Source organism: Notechis scutatus, chromosome 6 (genome assembly GCF_049901735.1).
Source record: "Notechis scutatus isolate UNSWTSFEM ecotype Mainland chromosome 6, rNotScu1.2, whole genome shotgun sequence".
NCBI lineage: Eukaryota > Metazoa > Chordata > Lepidosauria > Squamata > Elapidae > Notechis > Notechis scutatus.
The window spans coordinates 23,289,264-23,305,096 of NC_142014.1; the positions used below are offsets into that span (position 1 = coordinate 23,289,264).

The 15,833-nt window shown below is 43.2% G+C and overlaps 1 protein-coding gene across 1 annotated transcript in view; it reads left to right on the forward strand.

The window, feature by feature from the left end:
- The first annotated feature begins 3,216 nt into the window (after nt 1-3,216).
- Nucleotides 3,217-15,833, forward strand: part of ETV6 (ETS variant transcription factor 6) — a 123,445-nt gene continuing 110,828 nt past the window's right edge. The window contains exon 1 of the mRNA XM_026679260.2: nt 3,217-3,997. Within this exon, the coding sequence (XP_026535045.2) occupies nt 3,437-3,997 (561 nt within the window). The 5' untranslated portion in view covers nt 3,217-3,436. The remainder of the gene's footprint in view (nt 3,998-15,833) is intronic.

Below are 15,833 nucleotides of genomic sequence, written 5' to 3' on the forward strand. Positions count from 1 at the left end.
CGTCTGTTTGATATTCAATGCACAATCTAGAACTTGCTTTTGGTAGCTGCCTTCTGACTCACTACATTATTTCTTATGGGGAAAATTTGCTTGGTATTCAATAGTTTTTGGGTACTAATCATGCCTCCTGGAGCCAATTAACGATGAGTACCTAGGTACCACTCTATTTGAATATCTTTTCCAAGACCTTCATGGCTACTCTATGAAGGCCTTCTAAAGTACTAGTCTGCAGTGTATTTCTTGGTTTCTTGTTCCTTTACTGATGACAGTTGATGCTAAAAGGTAGATGCTCTCCACAAGTGATATTTTCATTGGCAATTCTAAGAGTGGTTGTTCGACTTGCTGTCATTACTTTGGCCTTCTTTATGTTTTAAGACTCTTTTTTTTCCACTCTGCAATGAACAAAGTATTGTAGCTGCAGTTTGTGTTTTCAACTTTAACTGAATCATCAACCTTAATCTGCTACAAAATGATTTCTAAACTGAAAAATGGCTTAAAAAATAAAAGAATATCTGCTCATATTAATTAGGGAAAAAACCCCGTTTACAGTACTCCTATACAGTAACATAAGGGTAAAAAAATGGAAAAACATACCCAACAGTTGCATGAGAATAGTGCAAACCTGTGCCGAGTTTCATGGAGAAGATTCCCAGAAAGGTCAACGTTAAGATTTCAGCTCTAAGTGATGGCAATCATGCTTTCCAAATCCATCCCCTTTCAACTGATTTGAAGAAGGAAGAAGCGGACGACTTGTGTTAGGAAATGGAGGTGTGGTGAGGTGCTTCTCCACGCTCTATGGCTTTTGATCAGTCCAAACTCTCCATTGCACAGGCAGATGGAGCTGTGGCCAAGGCAGTCTGTGCTGAGTTGAGACAACTGAGATAGGTCTCATACTTGCTGGACCACAGGTGGTGCTAAAGAGTTCATACATACTTTTGCCAACCTCAGAGTTTCTCAGAGATTGGATCTAGTCCCTTCCCTTGTTGTAAAAGGCCACATGGAACTTCTGGCAAGGCAGCTTTCTTTTATGTACACTGAAAGCATTTGCACCAAGACAAATTCCTTGTGTCCAATCACACTTGGCCAATAAAGAATTCAATTCAATTCAATCCCAACTTCCTACTTTCATCAAGTTTGAAACAATTTGGACTGCTTAAATACCCTAGGTTTTGGACCTAGTTTGAGGTCCTGCCCTTACATTTAAAGTTCTACACATTTTTGGATATTTTCAATGCAATCTTCTCTCTATTTTCCTTCTGTAAGTCCAACTAAGATGAGATGTTGGGTGACCTCAAGGACGCTATAAATCATGGCATTAATTCTGGAGCCTAGCCCTCCATTAAACATGCACGTACCTCATTCTGAGCACTCAGTTAAATCTTAAGAGTTCTTGTTCCAAAAATCGCAACCAAGTGGAGTTGAGCAGATGCTCTAAAAAAATTAAACTTTTCCAAGTTTTAAGGCATCTAAGCCAAATTTTTGCCTTTTGGGATATATCTCTTGCAGATTCAACAGTAATTTGCTGATGGGGATCAACTCTGAAGAAAGTGGGCTGTGATAACCATTTGGAGATATATTTATTCCAAATAGATGGTGCCACCAGATTGACTAGTTTATTTTTTGGAGGCATGCTTCGTTTTTTCCTGTGCCTTCACCCTGGGTAACATGCAGGCCTGACTGTTGGGGAATCATCTATCAGAACAAATAAAATTTCCTGATAATTTCGTTTCAAGCAGTCAAGTCAATGAGTGGCAGTCAACCACTCATTCAGCAACTATTCAAAGTTATGACACCCAATGAATGTTGGTTACAACTGGTCTTCAGATTCCCCTTCCTGACCAGCATCTCTTGCACTTCTTGCTTTATGACCGCATCACTTAGCAATGGAAATTTGGTCCCAATTGTAAGTTGAGGATTACCTGTAACTACCTAGCTTGAGCTAGGACTTTGCAATTCGTACAGGAATTGTCTCCTCAGATCGGTTTTATTTATATTTTTATTATTTTTATGCCATCTCCCTCTACAAAGTGACTGTTGCAGTTTGCCTTGACTTTCAAGCAAATCTGAAGCTGGGACTAAAAGGAGTAAACAGGACTTCTGGAACTGTTCAGGTGAAGGGCTTCTCACGCCTGAAAACCGGTCCAACCTCATCCAGCATTTTGTCCTTTGATCAAATAGGTTGTTGCAGGAAGAAATATAGAAATAGAAATATAGAATTCTTTATTGGCCAAGTGTGATTGGACACACAAGGAATTTGTCTTGGTGCAAATGCTCTCAGTGTACATAAAAGATACATTCATCAAGAGTCAAGAATCATCAGGTACAACACTTAATGATAGTCATAGGGTACAATAAGCAGTCAAATCATACTAGGAAACAGTCAGTATAATTTGAAAGCGGCTTTTTCGGAGGACCCAGGCTTCCACGCATCTTTCCAGTAGAGAAATCCATTTCCTATGCCCAGCTGGTGGAAAAGGAGGAAAATGAAGGGCTGGAAGGGTGATGGGAAAAAGGGGAGTGGAATGTTTATTTTGGAAAGCCAGGAGCGAGACAGGGCTCCAGTTTTGATCCAAGCTTGGGAAGCAGATGAAAAAAATAAAAATAAATCTCTTTTCCGTCCGGGTCTTTTGTCTCCACGGCAAGTGGGTTAAGCGCTCTCTTTCTCCTCCCCTCCCTGGGCTCCGTTTGTGTAACCAAAGAAAGCTCTTCGTTTCCTTGCAAAGGCTCTTAAACAGGCAGGGCCGGAGGACAACCCCCCCACCCAAAAAAAACTAAAACTCCTTGTGGTCCCTACTGGATCGGATCTGAGCGAGGGGAAAGGATTAAAACAAAAAAAAAAGAGAGAGAGATCGATCCTTGCTTGGATCGCTTTCTTTTCATTTCTGCAAATGTCTCTCCATTTTTCACACCCACCCACTTCCACCAGAGTTTTGCATTCTGGGCGGTTGAACCCCCTTTCCACGGCCTGCCGACCTAGATGCGCTCCGATCCTGCACCCCGGGCGCCGGGATTGAGCGGGGGACGATCCTACCACCGTTGCGCGCTCAAGGCGCAGCGATCCTAACCCCCCCCCCAATTTCCTGGGTTCTTCCCGAGTCTCTCTTCCCCTCCCCTCCCCTTGCACGGAGAGGCCATCGCCTGGTTGGTATATGAGGAGTGGGGTGGGTGGGAGACACACGCAGGATTTGCAAGCGCAGCGAGGCACCTCCTTGCTCGCAAGGCTGCGCTTGCTTGCAAAGCCCCTCCGCGCCCCTTCCCGCTTCCTTCCTTCCGTCCCTCCCCTTCTCCCCCCCAATCCCCACCCCGCTCTGGTTTCTTTTCCGGCAACCGGAGCTCGCTGCTTTCCCATTTCCTGCCGGGCCGGGCTCCTTTAAGAGGGCAGAGCCGATGCCGGGAACTCGCGTCACTTTTTCAGCCTAGGAAACTCTCCAGGTCCATGAGCCGGAGGAGCCGCCGCGCGCTCCCTCTCCTGCCGGGCATCGTTGCGCGGCGGGCCCGGGCCGAGCGGGGGAGGCTGGCCGAGGAGGAGGAGGAGGAGGAGGAAGAAGAAAAACCACCCCCCACCCTCGCCGTCCCCTCCACGCGCGCGCGCGAGCGAGCCAGAGAAAGAAAGAGGCGGCACCGCCTCGCCTCGCCTCCCTTCTCCCAGCCATGCGAGGAGGGCCCCCTCCGGGTTGGCTGCGGGGCGCGCGGGCGGCTCGCCGGTGATCAGCGGAGGCGCCGCGCCGTTGAGAGAGAGAGACAGAGAGCGCCTTCGCCCGGCCGGCCGAGGTGCTGCTGCGGGAAAGGAAGCCGAGCCAAGCCAGCCAAAGCAGCGGGCGGAAAGGCGCAGCCCAGCAGCCGGGAAGAAGAAGAAGGGGGGTGTTTGAAAAAAAAAAAACCAACCCAGAGCCAAGGCGTGCGGTGCGTTACGCGGCCAACTTCCTGCATTTTGGGGGTTGCTCGCCTTCTCTCCGTTGGAGACATGTCGGAAGGTCCCGATCTGGTCTGCATCAAGGTAAAAGCAAGAGGCCGGCTGCCGTCGGGCCTCGGGGCTGGGCGGGTGGGTGGGGGGCTCGGGCGGAAGTCGGGTGGTGGTTGGGGGCTTTCAGCTCCTCTTTCTTATACACACATACACACAAACACTCTCTCTCTCCCCGGTTCCTCGCCTTGCAAACGGGGAGGTCACTCCTGGGGGCGCGCGCACGCTCAGAGTGGGGGGTGCTTGCTTGGGCGGAAAGGCGCTTTTGGGCCGGACTGCCTTTGGCGGGCGCGGGATCGGCGGACCCCCCTTTTTTTCTCTTTCTACACCCCCGAAGCTAGCTTTGCAGGTCCTGGAGGAGGCGAGGAGGGGGACTGGTTGTTTCCAGACATTGCGAAGAAGCGCCTGGAGGGCCGAAAAGAAAACCTCCCCAACCTTCTTCCCCTCTCCCTCCCCCGGCTGGAAGAAAAAAACCTCTTCGGAGAAGTTTCCAACTTGCTCCGGTGGGATCGCCCGATCCTCCGCTGTGCCACCCCACCCCACCCCCGATCTGTGGCCTTGGCGAGGGCCCCGGGGCGGAAAGGCGACCCCCGGCGTGAGGAGTTTTTGCCACGGGGCGCTGCGCTTTGCAAGCGAGATTCCCCGCGCGCCCGGCGGGGTTTTGCGCGCAAAAGCTGCTTTCCCTCGGAGGGGCGCCCGCTTGCCGGGTCTGGCAGGTCCCTCGAGGCCATCGATCCTTTTGACTCGGCCGGCCCTGATTTGGAAAGCCGAGGAACTAGCGATCCCCACGGTTTCCCCCCTCCGCTCCTCCCTTTGTAGCTCCGACTTTCTGGGCAGTTGGAAGAAACGAAACAGGTTGTTGGCGTTTTCGGCCGCCAGGAAGTGGAGCCCCCTCAGACACATACACACAAACAAAACCCCCTCGTGACGAGCTTTAAGGAAATAGGCGAAGGTGCCTTTCCTTCCAACCAGGAAGGGAGTTCTGTTGGGGTGGGGCGCTTCTTGGGGACCCCCTCCCCCCTCACATAACAATTGTTCTGAACCTGCGTGGAGTTTTCCCTCTTCCCCGGCTTTCAAGCCCAGCTGCCGCCTCTTCAGTCGCCCTTTGCTAGTTTTGAGGAAAAAGAAAATGCAACCGAATGTAAATATTGTATTTATTTGGTGCTGTTGTTGCGTGCTCTCCTGACTCGGATGTATGGGGTAAATGCGGTATGTTTGGCCGCTGTCCGCCCCCCCCTCTTGAAACGTGGTTATCTAACCAGATTAACACAAATCCAAGATGCATAGAGAAAAAAAGGATACACAAAGTGCAAAAAATTTTTTTTTCTAAAAGTAAGTACATGTTACACGTTCATTAAAGCACTGGAAGCTTTTAAGAAGAGATTGGACAAGCATTTGTCTGAAATGGTATAGGGTTTTCTGCCTAAGCAGAGGGCTGGACTAGAAGATCTCCAAGGTCCCTTCCAACTCTGCTATTCTATCCCTATCCTATATGACGAAAGTAATATCGTCTGTTGCTATGGAGGTAATCATAAAATCTATCCAAAGTTGACAGGAGTGGGGATATAGATATTATTCGGTCACTGTCCTAAGCTGTGCTGATGGTTGTTACTTCAGAGTTACCTTCAACTAAAAATTAATCTGAATTGAATCTGAATTAAGCTGGTTTAGAAATGTAGTGGAAGACAAATGAAACACTAGAAAAGACATTTTTGGATCTTTTAAACTGGCAGCTGTCTGCATCTGAAAATCTTTTTTACTTGTGCTTCACTCTTTAGTCTTCTGTAACCATTAAGGCCCATATCTACAAGCAGTGAACATTTTATTTTTTTAAAAAATCCTATGATTTATGTTTTAATTTGCATTTCCCTTGAGGATAGCTTGTGTTCTTTCACGCCCAAAGAACTTGATTTCAACATGCCCATAATTTGTTTCGCTGAAATATAGTAACATGTAGGGAGAGATTCCCATTCTTAGAAAGATATTAAGGAGAAGTGGTTACCTGTAAATTTTGGTGTCATTCTTGAGGGACAAAAACAGTTAATGGGATTGCTAAAATGTATTTATTTATTTTTCACTGTTATTATTTTCATAAATAAAAATCCAACATACCTAGTACCCCTTCCTCTTATTTTCCTCAAAACAACAACCCTGTGAGGTGGGCTGGCCTGAGAGAAAGCGACCGGCCCAGAGTCACCCACCTGGTTTGTTTTTTACTCCTCACCGTTTCCTGCTTTTTAGCCTGATGTCCTCACTACTAAACCAAACTGACCATTTTTCAATTCCGTAATTGAATTTAATTCAATATTTTTTCAATATTAAGTGTAGTTTGAAGGCTCCACTTTTAAGTCATTTCCAACTGCCTTCTTTTCCTGTGTGGTTCTGGGCAATGCAGCACAGAGTTTACCAGAAATGCTCTCTATATATATCATGAAGGATCACATAAATACCTTTTTTATAAAGTTAGGATTGCACAACATCTGTAGTGACTGGGGATTTTTTCCTCCCCTTTCAATAAATCCGTGGGCTGCCCATATGTAGTCAACTTAAGAGTGAGAAAACCATTGTTTTGTTTAGTTTGGGTTGCTTTCTAAGTGCAGGCTCTGTTTGAAGGAAAGGAAATCCTTATCAAAGCAGGATTTTTCTAGTCTGAGAGTCAGTGGCTCTTTTTCTGAATACTGTAGTGGAGATTTCTAATGTTTTGCTCCCCAAATTGGAGCGGTGTTGTTTTTGTAGTTCTACTTGGAAGAGCCCTTCCTCTGTAGTTAGAAGGCTGTGTATCCTCATTAGCTTGTAGAACAGGGGTGTCCAACCTTGGCAACTTTAAGCCTGGAGGACTTCAACTCCCAGAATTCCCCAGCCAGCTTTGCTGGCTGGGGAATTCTGGGAGTTGAAGTCCTCCAGGCTTAAAGTTGCCAAGGTTGGACACCCCTGTTGTAGAATAACAGGGTGCCTCTACTCTAGTTCCAACATGCTTTTGCTCAATCTGTTTTTCACAGGATAAGATGCTTCTGAGCTGTACCAAAATCCCCCCCTTTTTGGGGGAAATGACATCATCACTCATATTCAGTGGGAAGAGTTCCAAGGCAAAAAGAAATCCCATTTTAAAAATCCAGGCTGCATGCTCTTCCTTGCTCAGAAATAAAGTGTGAATATCTAAGTTGCACATTATATCTGGGGAGCATTTAATCTAGCGATATTCCTTCAGGTTTCTGTTTGGGTTTTGCTGTTCACAAAGTTTCCACAAAGGGGGGGAGTGTAGCCTTTGCTTTAGCAATCTCTTCTCTTGCAGTAACTAAGCATAATCTTTTAAAAATCTTTCTTTCATGATTTCTCCTGAGCTTTAACACAGGCACCTCTGTAAGGTGTTTTTTTTTTTTTTTTTGGTATTTAAAACAATATCACAATATTTTCTCAAAAAGTCTAGGGAAGAAAGGACAGTCTGTGTGCGGGAAGCTTTTTTTAAAAATAAGGTGAAACTTTAAATGGGATTTCCAAGTATAATTTGGTACCTTGAAAAATTGGGAGTCCAGTTATATTTAGTTTCGTCTTCAGGTAGTTCTTAACTTAGAACCATTTGTTTAGTTTGAATTTATAATGGCATTGAAAAAGTGACTTATGACATTTTTCATACTTACAACCGTTGCAGTACTTGGCAACTGACTCATATTTATGACGGTTCCAGGGTCATTTAAATAGTTTTTTGCAAACTTCTGACAAGCTAAGTCAATGGGGAAGCTGGATTCACTTAACCTTGTTATTAATTTCACAATTTGCAGTGGTTCACTGATTTTTAACAACTGTGTCAAGAATGGTCATAAAGTGGGGTAAAACTCACTTAACAACTAACTGTCTTGCGTACAGCAAGGGAAATTTGGGCCTCCTCTGTGGTCCATACGTGGTCTCTCTACCCAGCCACTTCCAGTCAGGAACTCAGGTTTTTTTTTTAATTAAACAGAAATCAGGAACAGGAAAGAGAAGTGAATGAAATCCAACTGTTCCTCAAAGGAGCTTATCAAACAAACAAAGGAGGAAATGAACGAAGTTTATTTCCTGGTGGAATCCCGGCTTCTATTCACCCCCAATGTTAGGATGGTCTTTTCTAAGATAAGTGAAATAAATATGTATTCTAGGGGCAGGGATTATGGATCCTTCATCGTAGCCCTGAAGGTAGGGAGAAGCAGGCCAGGGTGGCTAATGTGCTTTTAAATTTCCTGACATTTCTGTTCCCAGGTTCGGTTGATTCACCCTGTTGAAAAACAAATGGGAGTTGCCTTGCCTGGGTCAAACTCCTGGATTATCCTAAACCAGTGGACTTAATCTGATCTGTCAGTTCCTGTAATTCAGTGGGGTTATGCTGAAGGATCTTATTTCACAATTTTTGCTACCACATTTCCACTTTCCTGCCTCTAAGGAAAAGGGAGGAGAAAAAAAATGAGGTCTCAAATTTCCTGTTTTGTCTTTATCCAAGGGATACCCTAGTGCAATCTATCTCAATCAACCTTGGCAACTTTAAGATATGGGGACTTCAATTCCCAGAATTCCTCAGCCAGCTAGACTGGCTGGAGAATTCTGGGAGTCAAAGTCCCCATGTCTTTAAGTTGCAAAGTTGAGATACTAGTGTCTCTCATTCGGGTTCTATCTTGATCTAACCTACTTAAAAATTTTTGAGAAAGCCATCAGCATGTTGTCACAAACTCTAAAAAGGTACAGTTGCCTTTGAGTTGAATTCACCTTCCTTAGCAGTATTGAAGTGGTTTGCTGTTGTGAGCATAATTTTCTTCCCTTTAACCTCCCAGTTCTAGCTTACACATTTGGGTTTCTTGCCAAGTACCTGAATAGCTTTTCAGGATCAGCACAAGTGTCAGCTAGGTTCCACTGGCCAGCTGGAGAAGATATGAACTCCTCCTGGTCCTGCTTCATCCAAACATTAGGTAGAAGGGAGCAGGTTGTCCATAAAGTGCGACAAAAGTCAAGATGGTGGCCACAATGTGTGAGCAAAGCTACACCTGTTATCTGTAGTTTCTATCTCATTGTGGACACCATCCTGATGGATTTGACCATAGTTTGTAGATTCTTGCAGAAGTCTACCTTCTACATCTTTGGCTTTGCATGGCCATCACAGTCTTATTTTAGACTCTGTACAGAAGCTGGGAGAGTTTCCATCTAATAATTTAGAATGAGAATGAAAGGATCCAAACCAGCTAACCTGGAGAGTTGTAGGAAGTTGTGTTCTCTCTTTTTATATCCATTTTAAATGTTTAGGAACATCTGGATAAAGGAAATAGATTTTCTTCCACTACATTATTCCAGTAATGTAACTTTCCTCATTAAACTTAAACCTAGTTAAAAAAAACAGGAGACCTCAGTTTGGTCTAGCAGTGAAGGCAGCAGGCTATAGAAACTAGGGTGACCATGAATTCTAGTCCTGCCTTAGGTATGAAAGCTGGATGTTGATGACTTTGTGCCAGTCTCTCTCGCTTGGCCCAACCCACCACATAGGATGGTAGTTTTTCCTCATTAAACTTAAACCTAGTTAAAAAAAACAGGAGACCTCAGTTTGGTCTAGCAGTGAAGGCAGCAGGCTATAGAAACTAGGGTGACCATGAATTCTAGTCCTGCCTTAGGTATGAAAGCTGGATGTCGATGACTTTGTGCCAGTCTCTCTTGCTTGGCCCAACCCACCACATAGGATGGTAGTTGTGGGGAAAATAGGACGAGGAAAGAGTATTATGTTTGCCACCTTGAGTTATTCATAAAAACAGTAAAGCCAGGATACAAATAAAATAAATAAAAATAAACATTGGGTTTGGCATTCAGACTCCATTAAACATTGTATTCATAAATGCTTCCCAGAAAGATGGCTTCTCAATAGGAATTTATTTATGGACATTTGCTTCTAGATTATAAGTTTTATGATAATTACCCATGTGCTGTTTTTTCTTTTTTCTAATCAGATTTTTTTAAAATCTGACTATTCCAGTTACTGAGTTGTGATAATCCAAATGCATATGCCATTGTTCTTATTTACTAAAATTAGATCTGATTCTTAAGGGTGGCTGCCACATTATTTTAAGCCATGGTCTGATTAAAACATGTTTGATTGAATAAACCACAATGAGCCACACTCAAAACAGTTTAGCCAAAACCAAACCATGTTGAGGCTTATCAGTAACATTGTGTGAACTCATCCATCCCAATTTATATATAGTCTTGGGATCTTATGAATTGCATTCATAGTTGCAGCAACCTTGATGCTCTCAATGCAACGTGATGTCAACACAGAAGGAGACTATTGTCATAACTTACATCCATTAAGTCAGGGGTCCCCAACCGCCGGGCCGCGGACCGGTACCGGGCCGCGGAACAAGCCTTACCGGGCGCTGGTTGCTGGGCGCCGCCATCTTTTTGGTAAAAAGTGCACGGAAGCGCTTTCGTCAAAAGATGGCGGCGTAGCGCTCGTGAGCTTTTCCGGGTAGAAAGCCATTTCTACCCGAAAAAGCTCACCGGAAGTGCTGGCGCCGCCACCTTTTTCGTCAAAAAAGATGGCGGCGCCCAGTTGACGCTGATGCCGGGCGCGGCGCCCAGCTGATGCCGGAACCGGGCACGCGGCGTCAAAAGGTTGGGGATCCCTGCATTAAGTGACAACACACAATGCATACCGCAGCATCCCCTCCCCCACCTACATATTTGTATTTCTTGTGCCTAATCAAATCATATTTTTCTTCTCAAAGCACTTTTGAAACAAGGGGGCCTAAGGATAAAGCTAAAAGATTAGAATAAATGATAGAGTGAAATAGCGATTTTAATTAAATGTATTTTAAAATTAGAAAGCGTCATTTAAAATCCAGGATGCTCCCTTCAGATACGAGAAGTTAATAAAAAAAGTAAGTCAGTCTAAAGGTCTAAGAATAAGCCTTATTCTGCATTTTGTCATAGAACAGATTAATTCTTTCTCTTTGGCTGAAGTGAATTGGTTTATTGGGTTTTTTTTTTTTTTACTTAATAGCTTTCTGGGAAAGAATTTAATCTAGTAGCAATAGAAATCCAGTGTATTTCTATTAAATGGAAATTTTCAATCCTGCATTAGAATACTTTTTCCCCCCAGCAGTTTCCCTAATGAAGCGTGTTTTGATTCAGTGTAATAAATGCCATTTATCCATTTTAAGTGTTTCACCCCTGTAGGACAGAGGTCTCCAAAATTGGCAACCTTAACATTTGTGGGCTTCAGCTCTCAGAATTCCCCAGCCAGCATGGCTGGTTGAGGAATTCTGGGAGTTGAATTCCACAAGTCTTAAAGTTGTCAAGTTTGAAAATCCTTGGTGTAGGATAAGGGAGAACCCTATCATGCAATTTCTATTTTGATGCCTTTTACCGTCTCCCCATTTAAAGTTTTTCATGTCAAAACCCTAGAACAAGGGTGTCAAACTCAATTTCCTTGAGGGCCGCATCAGGGCTATGGTTCACCTTGGGGGACGGGTGGCTGTGGCCAACTGGGTGGGCCAGCTTGATGCCACTCCCCAAACTGCTGGCATGTTTCCAGGGCTGTCTTAATGCACGGGCCTGATGGGGCACTTGCCCATGGGCCCCACGAGCATAGGGGCTCCATACTAATCTCTGTATGTTAACCCTTCAATGCATCTTGTGTCATATAAATACAGCAACGTATTTATTACATTTTACTGCATTTTGTATTAATACTAACATGCATGAATAGAAATCAACACTGATTTTTTTCCGTAGAAGTGCCAATAAAATTAATATATGTTTTATTTTATTGACCATTTACATTTTTATTCCTGTGAGTAGTTGTCGTAGGGGCCCCAGTACACTGCTTTGCCCGGGGCCGATAACACTGTTAAGACAGCCCTGCATGTTTCCACTTTGTATTGCGTAGACTGGGCCGAAGCCATACTGGCCCAGTGTTTCCTCTTTGCAGTGAGTAGACCGGGCCGAAACGATGCGGGCCAGCCCCTTACATTTTCCAGGACTGCTCGCAGGCCTTGTGTTTGACACCCCTGCCCTAGAAGGTAGCTGCAGATTGAGTTCACACGTTTTGTGTTTTTGGTCTAATTCAGGCTGGCTGGGGAACTCTGGGAGATGAAGTCCCTACATCTTAAATTGGTCAAGTCTGAGAAACACTGGTCTAGCTCAATCTAAGATTTTTGACCATTGGGCACTTACCTAGATTACAGACCCTTCCCCTAAAATGGCCATATAAACCAGTTTTGGTGTCCACGTCTCTGATGGTCCTGGAAGTATGGCAACAATCTTTTTCAAGTCATCATCTCTGAATTTCTCCAGAACCTCTGAAATTACTGGATTTCACTGCTTCCTCCAGGAAGAAGTCAGATCTAGGGGTCAACCGGCTGAATCAGCCGACTTGTGTTCTGCATATGGCTTTTGGCTGGTAGAAGGACACGGGGAGCGTTCTTGGGCATTCAGCATTTTGGTCAGTGTGGCCACCTCCCCTCCCTTTCATCCTCACCAAACATCAATGGTTAGCCTTTTCCATCTCCAGAAGAACAGCCATAAGTCTGGCATTGTGTGTTTATCTCAGTGTTGCTGTTATGGGGAAAACAGGAGGAAGAAGGAGCATTAGATATGTTCAACCACCTTGAGTTGTTTATTAAAAATAATAAAGGTCAGATATAAATAAATAAAATGAAATCTGTTAGTTATCGTAAGCCGCCCAATGTCTTAGTGTTTGAGATGGGCGGCTCTGCTGGTCTGTGATTGTAATGAAGTTGGGCAGCTACTGTATATTAACTCAGTAATGTAACATTACACATCTTTATCAACAAACATTCTAATGTTATGGAGCCATCACAACTCTTATTTTGGTCCTTGGATAAAATGTGTGCTTGGACAGTTTTCATCTTGCTCGTCTGCCTGCCTGCCTGCCTGCCTGCCTAATTAATTAATTAATTAATTAATTTTTTCGGCAGCATCCTGATCTCAAACTCCATCTGTCATTTGATGGCATAGTAAACACACACTTAAGAGAATTGCATTGCTTCTCTCCCTTCTCCGACCCTGTTTAAAAAGAACAGCTTATCTTGATGAAAAGACATCCCTCTTAATTTTTTTATGGAATAAGATTGTTCATTAGAACATAGTTAGTTTCAAAGGCCATAGCTTTGAACAACAGACTCTTAGAAATAAGCAGAATTGAAAGCTGCTTTACTTCTAAGAGTAAGGAAAAACGGAAAACCTGTACAGGTAGTCCTCCATATACAACAGTTCATTTAGTAGCTGTTCAAAGTTGCGACACTGGAAGAAAATGACTTATGACCGTTTTTCACACTTAACAATCGTTGCAGCCTCCCCACCGTCAAATGCAAAATTTAATTTTCAGCATCCCCATCACTGTAAATACTAGTGTATAAAAACTTAAAGTCACTGCTGTCAGTTACGATCATGCTGTTGTGTTATGCCTGAAGACCAAAAAAAGTCTTTATTTCAAGAAGGGGGTTGGCCTGAATTTCCTCAGTGTGAAAATGCTCAGTGAAATTATGCAAAGATCTTGCTGGGAAGGATGTAAATACTATTTGGAGAAAAAAAGCATTTACATCCATCGATAAATTAACATTTAGCATTGCTAGCTAAAGCCCAATATAAATATTAAATGCATAAGTCACCTAGCATTTTCTAAATTTAAAAAGTAGACCCTTTTTTCTCCAATATCATCTTAAATATTGCATTTTCTTTTGTGCATATGAGTGGGGACTGTTGATAATCATTGCCTTTTAATCATTGAGTGTCCTTCAGCCTGCCTTGTGATAATGTAATCTTCTCCAGGTTTATACCGCTGCAAAAACCAGCTTTTACTAGTTGGTGATGCTCACCGTGAAAGTGGTAATTGAACCCATCTGGATAGGATCGAAGTGAGGAATAATGTATGTTTAGAATGGCAGCCTGAACTGTGCTGTGTAATATTTTCTTTTTTCCACTTCCTATTATGGTTGTATGCTGGAACCAATGTTTACTTGTTCGAAAAGGAAACAAGACTGCTGTGAATTTGCTGCTCTCTGAAAAAAATTGGCTTGAACTAGTCAGTCTATCTGAAGGTTGATTGATCCGATCTGCAGAGTTAAGATTGCAGAAGTCCAAACGGAAATTGTTTAAAGTTGTTTCCTTTGTCTAATTTTGGGCAGGAGGGCTGGGGCGAACATTTGAAGTTCTCATTATTTTCAAGAATCCAAAGCACTTCCGTAATCCAAATTCATATGCTTCTGAGATGTAAAGGTGACCTGTGGAGTAGGTTAGCCCAGAATTAATCATGGATGGTTAAGCCATCCATAAAGGATGATTTATATAGTGCATTAAGCTATATATCAAAGATTACAATTCATATATTGCTCATTCATTGAACTGATGTAGCAGAAGGCCAGGCATAGCAAGGAGGTGGAATCAAGAAAGTAATCAGCCTAGAAGTGTTAAGTTCACAGTCCAACTCCTCTTGAATTTCATTATGCCAATTTAGTGCTGGCCATTAGTTGACTAGATTCTTGTGTATAGGCATGAACAATAAATCTGCTTCACTAGAATTAACATGTTATCCTGATTCCTAATGTCTGAAACGCTAAAACCAGACAAACCACATTATGACTCAAAATATTGTGTGAATCCAAATATTGATTGGAAATTGATTGTCTCGGAGATGGGAAGAAACCTCTTCATTTTTTCCCAACTTGATGTCCTTCATATATGTTGGAATGGTAAATTCCAGAGTTCTCTGCCAGCATAATAAAAGGGAATTCTGGGACTTGTAGTCCTGACATATGGTGTGTGTGTGTGTGAGAAAGAGAGAGAATTGTAAATTAGGAAAAGGTGCTTACTTGCCCCCATTCCAGAATTGTTAAATTAAAAAAAAGAAGTAAGCAAAACTATGATTAACCACAACTGACACTTTCACATAAGAATGATTCCACACAGGATTTCCACGGAATAATTTTCTTGTTTAAATACAAATAAAAATGGAGGCAAAACCATAACTTTCCATGAAAAATTGCACAGCTTCTTTCTTGGGAATTCAGCTTCTTGTACCATCTTCCTGTACTTCGGAAGACTTGTAACCTGAACTATTTCGAATTTTTGAAAATAAAATCACTATACCTAGCCGATTCTTAAACTGTTGATAAATCACAAGTTGAATCAGGCTGTCCTGGTAACACTAAAACATGGATTATAGCCAAGCAATTCAATCACAGGATGTTTTTTCCCCCTCTTACACTCACTCAAATATTTTTTATTTTCACAAGGGTTTTATCAGATCAAATATGTACAAGTCCCTGGATGCCACATTTTCCCAGACACACTTGTAGCTCACCAGGGCCACAATTTGCAGATTGTATCCAAAGATGCGGAGTTTAAACTCAAAATATGGTAGTTTTTTTATGATCACGTTATTGCATTCAAGTTAGGAATTATGATTGGTGCTAATTGGGACTCATTGCAACAAGTCAGGCTTGTTCACTGGTTTACTTGTTCCAAAAACCAAGGTTCATAACCAGTTTCTGTAGGATTGTACAAAATGAAGAATTAAAATTAATTAAAACAGAAACTTTATCTCTTCCTTATCATGAATGAAAAAGATAGGAAAGCAGATAGTTGTAATTGCATGATTTGTGAACCAACCACGGTTTGGGTCCAGTGGTGGGCTGCAACTGGTTTAACAACGGGTTCGGTGCGCGCAGCGCTGAAAGTGGAGCATTTAGAAGCTCAGCTGCTTACCTTCCAAGCCAGCAACCGTAAGTAGAACAGCGAGGGGGGGGGATCAGCTGTGCCCCGCGATTGAGGTGAGCTAGAACAGGGGTGGGATTCAATTTTTTTAACAACCAGTTCTGTGGGCGTGGCTTAGGTGATGCGC